General features: G+C 42.9%; 1 protein-coding gene across 1 annotated transcript; it reads right to left on the bottom strand.

Moving 5' to 3' along the window:
• Positions 1–1,475: 1,475 nt before the first annotated feature.
• On the bottom strand, positions 1,476–17,544 carry IRS4 (insulin receptor substrate 4). The gene is made up of 2 exons (XM_023633430.2): positions 13,666–17,544; positions 1,476–4,002 (listed from the first exon to the last, which is right to left on the bottom strand). The coding sequence occupies exons 1-2, from the start codon at positions 17,459–17,461 to the stop codon at positions 3,998–4,000; spliced, it is 3,801 nt and encodes a 1,266-aa protein (XP_023489198.1). The 5' UTR covers positions 17,462–17,544; the 3' UTR covers positions 1,476–3,997.
• Positions 17,545–18,050: the final 506 nt, after the last annotated feature.

Below are 18,050 nucleotides of genomic sequence, written 5' to 3' on the forward strand. Positions count from 1 at the left end.
GTATGAGACTAGGGGAGTGGAGAAGCTGAAGTTCTGTGCATGCACTCTTCAACGTAAATCTTTCCAGCTAGTGAGTTCTGCTGATTGTCAAAGCAACCACACTGACTATGCCTACTGTTCCAGGAATTCAAGTCCCATTAAGATGTGAATCACCAAATGAGTATACAAAGATCATGTAGACTGATAAGCACAGATATGCATGTCTGTCTTTCAGGGATTGAGATGAATAAAATATGTTTGGGTTATGCCATGACAAAGATTGCCTCCCTTGAAGTGGGGATAAGCATATATATGTATAGGGGCCGGCTCCGTGACCGGGTGGTTAAGTTCGCGTGCTCCGCTGCAGCGGCCCAGGGTTCAGATCTTGGGCATGGACATGGAACCGCTCGTCAGGCCACGCTGAGGCGGCGTCCCACATCCCACAACTAGAAGGACCTGCAACTAAGGTATGCAACTGTGTACGGGGGTTTTGGGGAGATAAAGCAGGAAAAAAAAAAAAGATTGGCAACAGTTGTTAGCCCAGGTGCCAATCTTAAAAAAAAAACAGAATATATATGTATATGTGCACATACATTTTATTTACACAGACTCTAAGATGGTCTCTATTGTGGACAGTTTGTAATAATAAAGGCAATCTAATTACACCTTCTCATTGTGATATTGTTTGGCACACAACTTCTCAGATGCTTCAAGTAAGGTCAAGCTGCACAATGAACTCAATTGTCTGCAAATATACAATCCATGTATCTTGTGGATAATATACATGATGTGAGAACTGCCTCCCTGCTCTATGCCCATCTGATTTCACAGATTCCCTCCCTCCCACATTGATCCTCAGGCAAGCATTGATCCCAAAGTCTTATTTACTTTTACTACCCTTCTGTGTGGCAAGGGTGATTTGGTAAAGAATCAAGGAGGCAATTATTTTTCCAGCATTCCTTTGAACCCTTGGTTTCTGATAAGGCTGACAATATAATTTGCTAATTTATTCTTGATATTCAATCTGTCCATCCTTCTATACACCATCAATGCAAAAATGTTTGTCTATTCATTGGTGTATTTTCCATGTACCCATATTTGCCTTCCCAGTGATTAAAAATAAGCAAATGAAAAGGGAGTCACTTAAAGGGCAAGAGTAATGACAAGGGAAGGAGACAGAAAAAAACCCTGTGATTTATTACCTTAATCTCCTCGAGTAGTTCCTTCAATATAGGATTCACACATTATCATTATCAACATGAAAACTCAGGTAAGTTCTACACTAGTATCACCACCACATTTGGAGAATCAAGTGTTGATGTATTAACTCTATTGAAAAGCCTCATATTTCTAGGCATAGTAACTTTAACCTAAACTCTAAATTATCCCAACTGCTTTATTCTAGAAAATGCAGTCAATTCAACCACTGAGCAGAAAAATATATTCATAATGAAGTAGAGACGACACTGTTAAGAAAAAATGAGTCTCCACATAAATAACGTTCATGAACACATTTATTGCGAGTAGCTCTACGGAAAGGCAAGTCAGATATATATAAACACTATACAGAGTTGCAAGCTTGTCTCCCAAAACTGCAAATGAGATGTTTACAAAGAAAAGAGAGTATAAGAATATTTACAAAGGAAGACAAAGCCAAAGCAACTCAAAGCAGATCTGTGAAGCAGAAATAGCAAATGTAATGAGCTGTCGGAACTGTAAAGTTTTAGTTTTTACTGACCAAGTTACTATGTCGGATACCAAATTAAAGATAGAGATCACAGAAAAATCGTTCCATCATTGGTTTTTCTTAACAGCAGCATAAACTGGTAGCTGGAAAGTGATATGTTGGTACACATATTCTAAAAAGATTCTTCCAGCACAATACTGAATAAATTAGTTGTCTCTGTAAACTAAGAAGTAGTGTCAAAAAGATTGCATATTTGTTATGCTGTACCTGTGACTATTTGTACCTGTTACTATTGGTATGTACTGTTGTGTATGAGGTTTCCCATTCATTTATTCAGCAAGTGTTACATCTGTGCTGTACCCTGTCTTCTGGCAGCCCCTGAACCTAATATGCAAATAAAGCAATATAGTATTTTCCCCCAAATAATATTTTCTTTCCACAATTCTGAACGATTATGACTTAACTTACTTGAAAATAAAATGGTGACAGAAGGCTTGAAAAAAGGCTGCCTAAAGAGTGCATTGTTATCATAATGAACAAAAGCCACACTGCATTATTTGATTAGGTTGGGAAAAGAGAAGAGTCTGAAGGAACTGATGAAATTGATGCCCTGGCAGTGACCAGTAACTGGAGTAGTGATTGGTACTGCAGTCACATCCTCTCCTCAGCACCATTCACAAGGGAAAAAAAAGAGCCCCCCCCCTTCCCTTCGGTTGGTAGGCAAAGAAAAATAATAGAAGTCTACTCACTTCTTCAGAAAAGTTAGCTTAGCAACATGTACTATAAGCCTGCTCGAAGATAGAAGTACACGTTTAAAGACATCAAAATTGAGTGGTGAAAAACTTTAGGTAAATATTACACTACTTCAAAGTTGCACGTTAAATGCGAAGCGATTTTTTTAACAGAGTTACACACAACAGGTACATCTACAATCACATGTATACAGGTACACAAAGGTGTGCATACACACAAATATGTGCACACACACACTAGCATTCACACACTTATACAGACACTCACACCCATCTTTGATATGATGAGGTTTGCCAGTGATGGTATAAGTCGTGATTTGTGTGCCACCACATAACAAAGCTCTAAGCAAGTTTCAAGACCTTTGTACCTATCCTCTGTGATCACCACCTGTTAGTGTCCTGTTCTCAAAGGTCCAGGTTCCTAAAATCTTAATTCAGTTTCCATCAGAGGCAAGCAAAAACAGGAGGGGGAAGCTTGCTCTGATCTTTTAAAAATTTGGTACGTCTTACATAGGCTCAGTGTCCAAAGTGAAACAAGGCCTTATAAGAGGTTCCTTTTGGCTTAAGTTTTAGTCAGATGATTGACATGTACACACTAATTTCTTGAATATGGGAAACTGATCTCTTTATAGGAGCCCTGGGCATAGGAGGGAGAGTGTGGGTCAAGGAGAGAGCCAGAAAGAGGGAGATAATGGAGGGTGAAAGAGAGGAGGCCCAGAGAGGCAGAGAGGGGCTTTGTCAGGAGACTTTTGCTCTTTTAGGGGGAAAATGTAGGTTTCAAAATTTAAAAAAAATAGTTGTTTTGGAAATGCTCAATTGATTTGCAGGCAGAACATCACACTGTTGTATATGGACAAAGAGATAATCTATTCCTCAGTTCCGCCCTTAAAATGTTGGAAATTCTCTGTCAAGGTATTAGTTTAGTTGACGTTTAATGTGGACAGAATGTTGCAGTTTTTTTAATGAGCAAAAACTGAGATAATCTGTCCTTTGGTTCTGCCTTTAAAATACTGAAAATGTCCCATCAAGATATCAGTTCAGTTGATATTTAATTCCTTGATCAAGAAATGTTTTCATGTATGTACTACACAGAAAAAAAGATTTCAGATCATACCTACCTTCTCATGAACATAACTTTTTTCTTTACCTGCCCTTGTTTAAAAGATTTTCAACATCAAAACTAAATCTAAGTACTACACACCAGTAAAATTGCTATTGGCCACATTCACACATATGTAAATAACATTTTTTTAAAAGAGGGAAAAGAAAGAGTCATGAGCTGCTAACTATTACGATATTTGTTTCTTTTCAAAGAGACAGATTGAGGAAAGAAACCAGAAAACAAAAACATAGTATGAATTTCTCAATTCAAAATCACTGGATCCAAGGGCCGCAGTATGAATGATCTGTATTAGGATCACTCAACTGCCAGCATCCACTTGTAGGCTTTTAGAAATTCAGGTTGCTTTCTATTCAGAAGCCTCTGAATTTTCTTTCTTTTAGGCAGATCTGGAGTAGACAAAGATGAAATTCCATAGACATCACTTTTCTTCTAAAATGTGTTTTTGTGGCAATGTAATCACTCTAGAAAAAAAAGATGACAAAACAGAAGTTATTTTCAAAATTAAAGCGTGAAGTGCTTTCACCCCCACCCTGTTCTAAAACAAAACAAAGCAAAATTGAACTAGTAGTTTTTGAGAGCCATATTGAGGAGACTGCCTTGGCATGGACATGCCTAACTGTGCTGACTGCCTGTGACAAACACCAGCACAAGCCCAGGAAAGGTGCAAGGGTAGTTACTCCTTTTGCCCCCAGGCTGCCACTCTGACATTTCTGGTGGATAGCAGCTTTGTTCATGCATGCACTGTTCTACTTCCTCCCAGGAGGGCCAGCAAGTGAGCCAGGCATTAGGCAGACAAAGAGAATTTTTATCTTCTCCTACATGCTTGATTATACCTTCATCAGCTTATGTGGCACAAGACAAGGGATTTAAGCACAGCCTTGGTGATAGTCTCCAGACTTGATTACTGAATTTCTTCTAAAAGAGTAAAATCATACCTGCAAAGGAGATTTGATTGAAATGCCCATCTGTCTAATAAAAAGAAGTTCTGGTATTACTCTCTTGGCCTTCTGCTTATTGAGAGGGTGCATAATCGGGAGTGGGGCAGAGGAAGGGGGTCTGGTACCTTGAAGAAGGCGCTGGACTGGAGAAGGAATGGGGATAAATGGTCAGCAAATTGATTATGGGATGCTAGTGTTACTTTAAGATCAGGTCACATCAAAGTACCAAGTATTCTATATCATTACAGCCAAAGAATCCATGGAAAGCATCCCCCAGAGTAGGCTTCAAGTACAAGATCTTGCCTTAAACCAGCAGTATACATTTTAACCATTCATTCTTTCATCACAAGTTTTAAAAATGTAACACTTGCAGCTGGATGAAGCATCAAAGGTCTCCATTCCCCTTCCACCTACTTGCGGCTATTAGTCCTGATTCATTGTATAGGGCCGCTCCTCCACATTAAAAGATTTTTAAAAAATAAACACCGTAGATTAGTAAAGATATTAAATTTTCCTGTCACCAGTGGGTTTAGGAAATTTTAGATTCTACATGTCTATCAGGTTTAAACAGCATAAAAGGTGTCCACGATAGTCATAGGTTAACTGTGAGAGTGCATATTAGCAACTCAATTATCTGCTGTAAAATTAGGCTAGACTAGCAGCATAGAATTTTGCAGATACTATCAACTAGGTATTTTTAGCAGAAATTTAAGGTTAGAAAGGTATCTCACCTAATTTAATATAAAAATATGTTCATTACAGCACACTGCATGTGCTTTAAAGGGGATTTCTTACTAACCTATACAATATGCTACACTCCGTATACATTTTTTCCAGAAAGATACAAATTTATAAAGTTCCATATAACTACCCCATCAACATTATACTAAGCCTGAAATAAGGGGTATCTGTTGCTATTAGAGTTGTTTTGCTTTCTTCTTTACTTCTATTAAATGACAGAGGCTCAACTAAAAATTTGATTTATATTTCAATTGCTTTCCTATACCAGCATTGGGTGAATGCTTGATATTATACTAAAACCTAGCAAATAACGGTGTGATTTCAAGTTTACTTTACAAAATATATTTGTCAACTCTTGATTAACCATGCTGGTGGAAAGGAATAATGCTATCCAAAACAAGATAATCCAAAAATAATTTAATTTGCTTTGGAAATGAATTATGGGAACTTGAGCCACAGATTTACCATTATAATCCTGTTTTACTCAGGCCAATATTAAAATGAGTTTACATTCCCTGAGCTCATTCCAAAGAACAGCATAAGGAAGTAACTCAGAAGCTTGCTGGGTGGCAAAGGAAGGCAATTCAGGATTAAAACTCCATCAGAAACAGTCTGCAAAATGACTACCAAAGGGCTGACAATCATATCTTAGCGCTGTCTCCTGTTGATTTTGATATCATTTCACCACCACAAAAGTAAATGGTGATGTCTTTAATAACATGGGCTGTTTTTGATGTATTATTTCCACTCGATACTGATAGGTTATAAATAATTACTGTATTGGGTATTCTTTCTGATTAAGCAAAGATCTTTTTAATGACAAGTTAATTCCACCCCTTTTAACGGGAGGTATGCTCTTCAAGCAATTTTTCTCTACAAGAGAGAAAACCTTAATGGACTCGGATGGGTCAAAACATTTTCCTACTGCTACCCCCAAAACCTGGCAGGTATCATTTTCTTCTCAAAAATGAATGAAGTAAACTTTTCTGTTTCAATTTGTATAATGATATAAACCTGAACATTAATCTTTAGTATGCTAATAAAGCACACATGACTTCAATATCCCTGGAAATTTGTAGGGCCAGCCGAGAAGGCAGTTCCTCCAGGGCATTCCAGACTTCTTTATATGAATCATAAACATGCCTCTATTACAGTTTGAAGTCCAAAACAGCAATGGCTCCCTTGCCCAGAGAAAGCCAAAACTATAACAATATATCCAGTTATTCTCTCATTCTCTTTCCACTCTCCCCAATCTCATTGCCTTACTTATCTTTTCAACCCCAATTTTCCTAGAACTCAAAAAAAATATTTTTCAAATTCTTTTGAAAATTCCTTACTCTGTTTATTAGTCAACATACCATCCCTGCAGTCGACTGATGATCACACGAGCAGCGGCAACCAAGTAAAGCATTGAAGGCAAAGGAAAGGAAATGAAGAGAAATGGAAGCATATACCTCAAAGATGAATGTATAATGATACAGTTATACTATTTAGTTTAGCATTGCCTCTGGCTTATAGATTGATTTTTCCCCCATAAGAATAGATCATCACACCTTTCTGTGACCTCTGAATGTAAAGGAGGATGATTCTCTAGGACTTAATAAAAATCTAAGTGCTGTCCCTCAAGGGTGAAAACTAGCAATAATTGCTGCTAGTTTTTACAACACCAATCATACCAGACTATTGTCTCCTCCATAGATCAGAAGATTAAATATGTTTCTCTCCATGGTGGCAAGAGTTTTGTGACAGAATAGTCAAAAGAATCTGCAAGGGAAATGGATAGCAGTTGTAAACCTCCATCTCCTCAAAGGTCAGCTCAATTGTTTCACACTTGCCCTTCACTAGTGGGCCCTGGACCACTTATGCAAGTTCATTCCAGTCTTGATTATCTGGATACAAACTATATGGGGATCAGCCACAGGATTTTCATCCCAGGTCAGCTTCTCTACTACCTCCCAACACACACTTGGGCCACTTCACTCTGCTGCCTAGTTACTGCAGACTTAAAGAATGCAAGTTACTAGAATTCTAATATAGGCAGTCTACAATTTACAAAAGAGACATATTCCAAGGCTCATTGTTTAGTTGAAACTCAGAATAAATTATTCCATAGAAACAGTGCTATAAATAAATGGTGGATAGGTTCATAGGTTTGTCTACACATGCCTCTATCAAACCTAATGTAGTTCCTGAACTAACAGAGGAACTACTTTGACTACACCCGACCGTCATTTATAACATCATTTCTGTGGGAAGATGTATTTGAAGTTTCAACTTGGAACTCCAGGAAAATATCCCTTCTAGCCATGGCAATAGGAATAGTGTCCCCTAAACTCAAGCAGCTAGAATAATTAGGGACAGGGTGACTGTGGAAAGGAAACTATGTAAGAGCTTCAGCCGCAATAAGGAGTCCTTCATGGGAGAGGGCAGGTCTGAGGGTGAGGACAGTGTTGGTATGCCTTCAAGGCTCGAGGCACAACTTATGAAAAAGCAGGAATTAAAAATCACATTTATTGGTCAGATTTTCAAGGGCACCATGGGTGTACATGTGAATAATTTTCAAGATGAACTTAGAGACTTCATTGATATTCTCTCTAAGTTTCAAGTCTAAAAGTAGAAAATTAGTAATCATAGAGAGGCAAATTATATAAATTGTGAAAACAAGCTAAAGAGACTACAGTTTATGGGGAATTGGATATTCAGTAAATCCAGAAGGTCTGGCTAGCATCAAACATATCGTGGTCAATCCAACCATGAAAATAGCTTTAAACACCATCCCAGCTGCCTCTGTGCCAACAACTGAGAGTAGAGCAGGCAGCATAGCCTTGGACCTGCAGAATAGGGAGCCCTGCAAGGAAGGCTGTTCCTGCAAGCTAAGCCCAAGCAGGCTGTGAACCAGGAACGAGCAACATCTGGGGGTATAAGTCCTCCACAGGCCCCATGGGACTCCCAGAGTGACCCTTGCCTTTTCAGCCACGGAAACCAGCCAAGGGCATGTTTTCCTGAAATTAGGGACACACGTTCGGCAAAGGGCACATGAGGGTAAGACTCACATAATACAACCAACGCAATGCTAAGCAATAAGAGGTGTCTAGAAACTAGGGAAAAATAGCAATAACTTTCTCATTTCACTAAATAAATATTTAAGTACATATTTTCCATTAGTTCTAAAAGTAATTAAATCCTCAGCCAGAAATTGTAAGGTGCCCTTTCTTAAAAAGAATCTAAAATAGGATATATGTCTATATATTTTTTTAAATCTTTAAAAATTCATATTTCTCAAGTGTTCAGCCTACATTTCCAGAAGAAGATGGAAATGTAAGGCCTGTAGCTGCACAAGTGTAGTGCACAAGCTGTAGTGCAGCATTGCTAGAGAATATATTTTGAGTTCATACGGCAAGCACATTATCTTGGCAATTTTATCAATAGCTTTAAAGTTAGCAATCTGATAGTTGTGGTAAAACCTGAATGTGTTATAATGTATTCATTTCATTATTATAAAAGGTAGCCTTTTTAATCTCTCATTTTTCACTCAGGACCAAGTAATGTTTTCCATTAAATGATCCTCACCATCTAAGAGCCTGGCAGCACCTCTTAGACAAAACATACTGCAGGCTTTCATTAAACATTTTACAAAAGCTATTTTCCAATACTGCCAATAAAATGTCTGGGCTACTTTTACATAGTCTTAAAACACTAAAAAAAATGGTGCTAAACAAAATGAATTTAATTTTAAGTGAGGATTTTTATGTCCCAAGGACAGGATTTGATTTTCAAGGCTTCTAAAATCTACCTGCCTGACTGTCAGAAGCAGGTCTGCTTTTTAAACAAATAAAGAGCATCTATTTCTACAGTGCTTTTTCTTCCACTTGTCTCAATTTATCCTGTTTTGCCCATTGTGATGGTTTAGATTGGAATATCAGATTTTATACATATGGATAAAGTGAAATTAAAAGACTTTTTTGCTGTAAGTGGCAAATGCAAAGTGGCAAATGCCAATGGATTATTAAGAAAACCAAAGATATCTAACTTCAGTTAAGGAAATGACCATTAATGGAAGTTTACTGAATGCACCCTCCTTTTCATTTTTGTTCCTTTCAATGTTTCTGTGGGACCCAAAGAGATACACACACTATTTGCGTTTGGGAGGTAAAGATTAGCAAACTCCTCCCTAGACCAGATCTAAAACTTTCAATTCCAGTACAGGTCAAATTCTTTTATTCTAAGAGCCATGGCAAACAGTTCAATATAATGAAAATTACCCAAGCTCTGGCAGATGGTTCACAGTTACAACGGTCTGAATGAGGTACAACAAAATTTGCTACTATCAAATTCAAGAAAATTTGTAACATCCCCCAATTCTTGCCTATACAATAATCTTTCATCAATAGGAAAACAACAGATTGAACATCTGATTAAAGGGCAGTGTGGAGTGCTCGGTGGAGCAGGGGACTTGAAATCAGATGTATGGGTTTGATTTTCAGCTCTGCCACTTACCTCTTGGACCATGGGAAGACTCTTCTGTTCCAGCACCTACCGTCCTCCAGTATAACAATGGATGTGAATGTGCTTTGCAAATTATAAGGCAGTATGCAACTGTAAAGCACTCCCTTAATCAACAAGTTGACAGTTTAACAACTCCTTTTAAATCACGCACAATATTCCTTACTTCTCCCTGTACTGGTTACCCTCACCTGTTCCAACACAAAAATTTCGGGCCACGCTAAGAAGCCCGCATTTGTTCTGAAAACAGCTCCCTGCCGATGACTCCAAGGTATTTTGGTTCACGTTTGGTGATTAGGGAGAGAAAAAGAAAGTAAGTGAACTTGTTTGAGGTTTTATGCATGTGTGATAATTCTGCTATGCTCAATTAAAGTCTTGGTCCTTGTTTACAGATGTTTTGCTAATGGCCGAAATTTTTACCCTGGAAATATCACTCTTAGAATGAATGCAAATGAATAATGATTGCCAACAACTTTAGTTAACTTTAACTGAATGAAGTTCTCCTTCATTGTTATAGGCCAAATACCTGACTCCAAACAACTGTCCAATTTTTTTTGAGGCTGGGTGAATATGGCCGAAAATAAGTCACTCATTAATGGTGACTGAGAAAACTCTGCTACATGGAGATTTTATTCTAGCAATTTATAATAAATCCAATACAACAAAAACAGGTTGCTCTCAGCGTCTATAATTTATAGCAAGAGGATTTAGCAGTAGTGCACTGGAAAGAAGCTTACATTTCCTTCATGTTAATAACCCAGTCTAAACTCTCAAAAGGTAATTACTACAGATTTTTTTTGTGCTTTTTAATACCAAATGCTATCACAACACTACTAATTTGACTGACCAATTCTCTGACTCCTCCTAGAGCTGCCCTTATCCTCTTATCTCTGGAATGGAAAAATCAGTGAATTTTTCAACTTAAGTCATTTCAAACTGAATTCTACATCAGATACAGCAGTTAAAAAGGCAAAAATGCACACAGGGGTCAAGAGTCAGACTAAACCATATAAGAAACTATGTTCTCCTCCTAAAAGCTAATGCTTATAACCCACGTGTTTAAAATGTGGACTTCATAATTTTTAAATTCTTTTATTTATAAAAAAGTCAAGTCCAGGTTATATTTTTGGGCGCTTCTTTCTAACTGTCTTGAACAAATGGCTTTAAAATGCTTATATGCAATGTGACTGTAGGTAAGTGAGATTATATATTAATTTTGTGTTATGTGCACAAAGCTGTCTCACTACCTTAAAATTTCACTTCATTTCACTTAAGTTATAAAGAGGTCCCAACTATAAAGATCCCAACTCTGAATAACCATGTAAATTATTTTAAACGAAAGACTAACTAAAAAGTGGGATTTGAGGAGGACAGAGAACTTTAATTTAGCTTTGTGTTTCCAAAGGTAATAATAATAATAACAATGACAACAATGATAACAGTTGTATAATAATTCACCTGCAACCCTTACTATGTGCCAGGCACTGTTCTAAGCACTTGCCATAAAACTACCCTTTGTGATACATAACTCCTAATAAAATCTGTGCCTTTGTTCCTTTGTCAAAGCATATTTTTTGTTTTCTAACATGATATATATTTTTAAATGTGAGATAGGAGGGTGAAGAGAGATCAGAAATGGGGGAAAATTATTCTATGGCTTTATAGTCAAAAAGTGATCAGAATTATGTAGCCTGTAGTTAACACCTCACAGACAACATTCTAACATATCAACTTACATTAAAATGGTAACAAAAGTCATTTCCTGCAATGGGTTCTTTCTATATATCCTTCTTTTTATATATCTCAGCCAATTATGTGCCTCAATCACCATCAGGACCACCCATTTTTGTAAGAAACTAAATCATCAGTTGAAACTGTTGAAACTTCAGTGTTAATCCAATGACAAACTAAAAATATCTTATATTTGTAAAGTGCTTTAAAGTTCCAAAGGGCTTCGACATTCATTCTTTTATTTCAAGCTCACTCAATAAAGGCAGGAATTTCCTCCATGAACGATACATTCAGAGAACATTAAATCTCCAATGTAGCTACGAAGTCATTTAAAGTTATTTATAAATCAGTAACTTATGCCAAAATAATGATAATTAAATCTAGATAATCCTTGAGAAGTCAGGGTTTATTTAAGGAACAAGAAGATTTCACTAATTTTAATCTTTGCCTAAACAAAAAGTTTTGGAAAGTGCAGGCAAACATCTATGAAAACTTGTCCTTTCCAAAGTACCATGGGGACACAGGCAGCTATGGAATACCTACATCAATATCATAAACGATGTCTTCAGCAGTTAGGCTCAAATAATAGCTTGAGACCAATTTCCAGGTGTACTTCACAGAATTAAATTCTTGGAAATATAATTACACATTTTAAATTCATGGTTCTGGTAGTAGTGGTGATCCGTATGTGCCCGCGTGTTGGGGGGGGCTCACAATTTAAAGGAGATCTGAAGTGCATCCTTTGGCAAGCCAAAGCACCCTTTTGTCGTTTTAACGATCACTCTTGAATGTGTCCGTGCCGCAAATGTGAGTTTTTGTATGGCAAGTTTTCTAAAGCAGGGGGAGGAAGGGAGGAGGGCTACACCTGCACTAAATAGGGAGCTTGTTAGGTGACTGTTGTGATCAGTCCCCGACTTGTTCTGCCTGATCAAGCACAGTGGGCAGAGATCCAATCACAAAAGCATTCCACAAAGCAAGCAAAGCAAAAATCTCCACTAAACTGACTACTGGAATGAAAACTGCTGGGGTCCATCCCTTCCCTTCACTGAGAAAGAAGCACATTCTACTCAAGAGGGAAGGAGGTTGAGACTATGGAGACATCATCTTCCAAAATCATTTCTTGAGAATGTCTCCAGACACACTGATAACAACATTGCACAATGTACACAGTAGATCTACTCGAAGTCTTATTTCCAGGTCTGACACCTCCTACTCTTCCTTCTCCTTTGGGAAAGCAACCCTTTAGAAAATGTTCGCTGTTCCAGGGCAGGCTGCCCCGGGGTCAGGTCTTCCTCCAGTCTTATTATCTTGCTTTCCTGGATTTCCCAGAAAACACACCAATTAGACATTTTAAATGCTTTTTAAAGCTTTCAAACAATATTCATACCCATTATCAAGTTGTCACCATACCCTCTTTTGGGGAGCTACATGAAGAAAATGAGGCACAGTGAAGGTGACTTGCCTGTCACTACTAATGACAGAGGAAAGGAATACTCGAGGTTTCTGGCAATTTATCCTGTGTAAAAACAAAACAAATCAACACAAAAATACATTCCAGAGCCAAATACTCTCTTCTTTTCATCACCTGTTGTTTTGGATTATTTATATTTTGTTCCCTCCAGACAATCATGCTAACAATCGAGATTTAACTTTCTTGGCAAATCACAGCAAACTAGCATAACAATGACTGCTTTTTAAAAAGTAACTCAGAGGAGAAAGTCATTCTCGCTGAAATGTTAATGGTTTATTAATACTGCTTAATATTCTGTGCTCTTAGTAAAATTCCTACAGTTAAACATGGGCATTTGTAGAAAAGTAGCTTTTATTTCTTGACTTGAAAATGAATTGATGGGATTCAGTTAACGATGTCCTGTTTGTACAAATCATTAAGTGTTAGGGACGGATCTTTGAAAGCATGCTCATGATATATCTCCTTAAGTTTTAACTACTCCTACAAAGTAGAACCAATGTTTAAATAAATGATCATCAGTTCTTTCCAGATAAAGAAACTTATGATTGGATTAAAACTTACATATTCGCAAAGATCGCAAAGTATTGCAGGAATAATTAAAAGTGAATTCTATTTTCCACGCCAAATAGGCACCAGTTACTGAAATACTGACTTTTTCTCAACATTGTAGACACAGTAGCGCATGAATACATTAACCAATAACCATTAACTTTAGAAAAATGAATTCTAAAATTACCAACCTCTTCGGGGAGAGTCGAACTTCTTGTTGTCAGATCTGGCGAAGTCCATTCTCACGTATGTGTCGTCGTCGTCGTCAGAATCTTCTTGCTCGGGGGGTCTCGGCATCTGGCGGCGAGGTGGTGTGGGGGGGACGGCAGCTGCAGCCGCAGCCTCGCCAGTCCCGTCCTCATCTCCGTCAAGGTCTGAAGATGGGTTTTGGGCTCTAGGGTTCGAGCCACTGGCAACGTCTTGGGCCCCCATTACTGCTTCGGCATCAGCAGCATTAGCAACAGGTTGGAACCAGCGGACGGAGGCGGAGTCAAATCCAGCGGCGGCCTCGAAGCCCGAGGCAGCTGCGCCGATGCCCGGGGCCGCAGCGAGGGCGGAGGCGGCGGCTAAAGCCCGGCCCACGCCTAAGGTTGGCGCAGCGGCCAAAGCGGCGGCCGAGGCTAAGGAGGCGGAGAGGTCTCTCTCCAGGCTGTCGGTTGGGAAAGCTGAGACAGCGGCTCTGGTGGATGCAAAGAAACCTTGCGAACGGCTTTGTGGGCGTCTTCTCTCTAGCTCTTCTTCCAGCAGCAGCCTAGCTACAGGTGGTGGTTCAGAGCATCGGCTGGGAGAAAGAGAAATGTCCATACAGCACTCAGAAAATGGGTCGACCACATAGATTCGACCTGTTTCAGCATCATAGCGAATGGCACGGTCAGCAAAAGGCACGGCTGGTATCATTGCTGGGTTGAACATCACTTCAATGTAGTCCCCCTCTTCCTCATTAGCATTGCTCCCTGTAGCACTGGGAGGAAGAGGCAGAAGTGGCCACCTAGCACCGTCCAGAAAGAGAGGGTTGGCACCTGGAATAGCTCTTAAAAGATGTGAGAGGTCGTTTCCTGGATTTGGAAATGGCACTCCGAACTCAACATTCACGTAATTAGAAAAGACTGACCGTCTGGGGTCAGCAATTATGCCCCACAAACCTGGCAGTCCTTGAGTAGAGGGTGCTGGTGTATTGCTATCTCTTTTAGTGAAGTCAACGTTGACGTAGCCACTAGAGCTGTCAGCTTCTCTCTGCTCACGTGTGGGCTTTTGTGGTTTTGGCTTGATTTTATTTCCTTTTGTAATAAAAGAAAGTCGGTTAGGTCTCTTAGCCTTGATCTTGGGGGGGCTCTCATCTGAAGGCTTTGAAGGTGACCCCCCATCTCCAGGCTTTGAGAATGACCGCTCAACTGAAGGCTTTGAAGCTGCATCTTTGGGGTCCCCCTGAGATGAGGCTTCTTTGTCCAGGCCCTTCCCCAGTAATTTGCCAGGTAACATTGGAACATACTCACTGTGGTCACTCTGGCCCAACGGGGAGCTCTGAAGTGGATTTGGCAGAGAGAAGTAGGAGCTCCAACTTTTGGAGGAAGAGCCTCCCTGAGGATTTCTGGGGTTTTTTGGAATTGCACCGGCTCCAGGAGCCATAAACATGTAGTCACTGTCGCTGTCGTTATCCTTTGAGTCATCCTCTTTCTCAGGATCTGGTGCTTTTGGAGGATTTGGGGCAGAGGGTGGGCTCACCCTGGGAAACATCATCATGTACCCTCTTGAATCTTCAAAAGGTGATCGAGAATGGCGCTTTTCTGAAGCAGAGACGTTTTGAGGAGCCATTGGCATATAATCACTGGAGCTTGCGAGAGGGGCAGCCACCCCTGGCCTCATTGGCACGTATGGGTCATCCTCATCTTCATCAAAAGCTCTGACTCTGTGGGGACCCCGAGCTGCATCTTCGGGGCTCTCTACATCTTTGACTTCTTTGGCTTCTTTGCGCTCTTTTGTGGCTCCTCTGTCAGCACAAAAATAAAGTCGGAACCTTCCCCCGGACTTCCCTTTTCCACCTGTTGCTCCAGCTGGCGGAGGTGGAGGTGGAGATGGTGGAGGTGGTGGCATTTGCTGTTGCTTGCTTTGAGTTAATTTGCCAAAGTAGGATCTTTTCTTCAGAGATTTTCCACGTTCACCATTGCCATCAGAGCCTTTCCCACTTCCTGAGCCTTTGCCCCCTCCAGAGTTCTTGCCGCCGCCTGAGCCATGGCCATCTCCAGGTCCCTGGCCACTGCCTGAGCCGTGCCCACCTCCAGCTCCCTGGCCACCACCTGAGCCATGACCACCTGTGGTGCCTTGGCCATCTCCTGAGCACTGGTTTCCTCCTGCACCTTGGCCCCCTGACCCCTGGCCGCCACTTGAGCCCTGGCCACCTCCGGAGCCCTGCCCTCCACCTGAGCACTGGTTTCCATCTGAGCCCTGGCTACTGGAGCCTTGGCCACTTGAGCCCTGGCCACCTCCTGAGCCTCGGCCATTTCCTGAGCCCCAATTGTTCATGGGCATGTAGTCGCCTCCATTTCCTTCCTGACCCTCTTTGCCCTCAGGATTGCCTTCCTCCCCAGAGTTACCAGAGCCAGAACCAGATGCTTCTGGAGACAGGCAAGTTCCAAGGTTGGGGGCTTCCGCAGGGCGCGGAGCACGCACCGGGTTGGGTGCTAAGTGGCGAAAACAGCTGGCTGGCACTGAAACTGCTCTCCTGGACCTGCGCGCTCTGGGCACGTACAGTCTTCCTCTCCTCGAGGGGTGTACAGGCTCGCTGGGCGTTATGTAGCGCCTGGTGAGGAGCATTTCGTCTTCCCCGTCACCGATGGCCCTGAGGTGGCAAAACTGCTCAAAGCGGGACCTTCTGAGCCAGCCGCTGGGCTCCAGCGGCAGCACGTCCAGGTGCCTCCTAGCGGACAGCAGGGTTAACAGGTGGGCGCCGATGCTGATGCTGTAGCTGCGGCAGCGGGCTCTGTACTCGTCTGCACACAAGGCTCTCATCTTCTCCAAAAACAGCTCATGCATGTTTTGGGCCACTACACAGTCATCAACCTGCATCCAGAGTTCCCCCGGACCGATGACGGTGGACCTGCCGACTTCCAAGAAGAAATACTGCTCTGAGTGCCCGCAGCGACGGATGCTCAGGAGCTGGACAACCACGCTGGCCACCTCGGTATTCAGCCTCACAAACACAACCTCCTCGTCGGTAAGACAGAGCCGGAACACGCCGCTCAGCTCTTTTCTGTGCCCCAGCCCCCTGGGTTTGACTACTACCTGCCACACATCTTTGTAGAAGGGTGGCTCCGCCGCCGCTGCAGCCGCCAGCGCCGCCGGCTCTCCATCCGGCTGCGCGCCGGGCGTGCCGCAGCGGCGGCGCTTGCTCTCGAGGATGAGGCGGCTGAGCAGCAAGTACCAGCTCTCTTGCTCCGACTCGTTCTCGGCCACCATCGCGAAATACTCGTCTTGGGTGAAAAGGGCAATGAGGTGTCGGTACCTTGCGTCGGCTCGCTGGCTCACCGAGAAGCACTGGTACAAGGTGATCACGCGCCGCGGTGGGATGAGCGCGGGGACCGCGGCGCCAGAGGCGGCCGCCGCTGCTGCAGCCGCCGCGGCGCGGACACTGTGCCGGAACTTCCTGGCATTTTCGTAGTATTCCAGCCGAGCTGGGGCGTCGGCGGTCTCGAGTTTGAGCACGAAGTAGCGCCTGTGCCCATGCTTCTGCTTCCGCAGGTATCCGCGTTTGCAGACTTCGTCCCCGACGGGGAGGTCCTCCTCATCGGACTCGGAGTCTGACCGGGAGCCAGTGGCCGTAGAGAGCCACATGGCTCCCGGACAGGACGACCCGGTCCCAATGAGTGCGGTCGGGGTTCCCGAGGAAAGAAGTGGGGTGGTCGCCACCGCAGCTAGAGCTGCTGCTGTTGCCGCTGCTGCAGCTCTCCCTCTCCTTGTCGCTTGGTCGCGAGCAGAGGAGCAACTCGCCATGGTGATGCACGATGGTTTTAAGGTGAGCGAGGGGGAGGGGGGGTCGGTGAAGGGAGGGTTTGGGGAAGAGGCCGTCTACCCCTGTCCGCCCGCCCCAGCCCCCTCCCGCTTCGGCCCGCGCCCCCGCCCACTCCACTCAGCGCGGCCGGCGGCAGGCAAAACAACACGTGACCGCTGCCTCACGCGGGGGCCGCGGCGGCTCCTGCTACCGGCGCAGTGGAGGGGCTCGAGCTGCCACTAGTAGAGGTGTGCAAGGGAGGGGGCGGCGGCGGGCGCGAGAGGCGGGGCCACCTCCTACCCGGCCTAGACCCTCTCGGTGAATCTCCTGGCCTGTGGGCCACGGGAGGACCAACGGGAGGAGGCGGGGCTCTCTGCCAAACTGGTCCTAACGAGGAGTCCACGAAGGCACGAGGGGGCAGGAGAAGGCCGAGAAGGGCGGAGGAGAGAGCGGCCCCCGATCGGGGCCGGGCGGGGGCTGCACAGCCCTGGCTCGATTGGCTGGAGGGGGCGAGAGGTGGCGGGAGGGGGCGGAGCGCAACCGTCTCGGGCGGCGCCGGGGAAAAGAGCTGGCACGCTCGCGGGACGGTTT

This window comes from Equus caballus, chromosome X (assembly GCF_041296265.1).
Source record: "Equus caballus isolate H_3958 breed thoroughbred chromosome X, TB-T2T, whole genome shotgun sequence".
Taxonomy (NCBI): domain Eukaryota; kingdom Metazoa; phylum Chordata; class Mammalia; order Perissodactyla; family Equidae; genus Equus; species Equus caballus.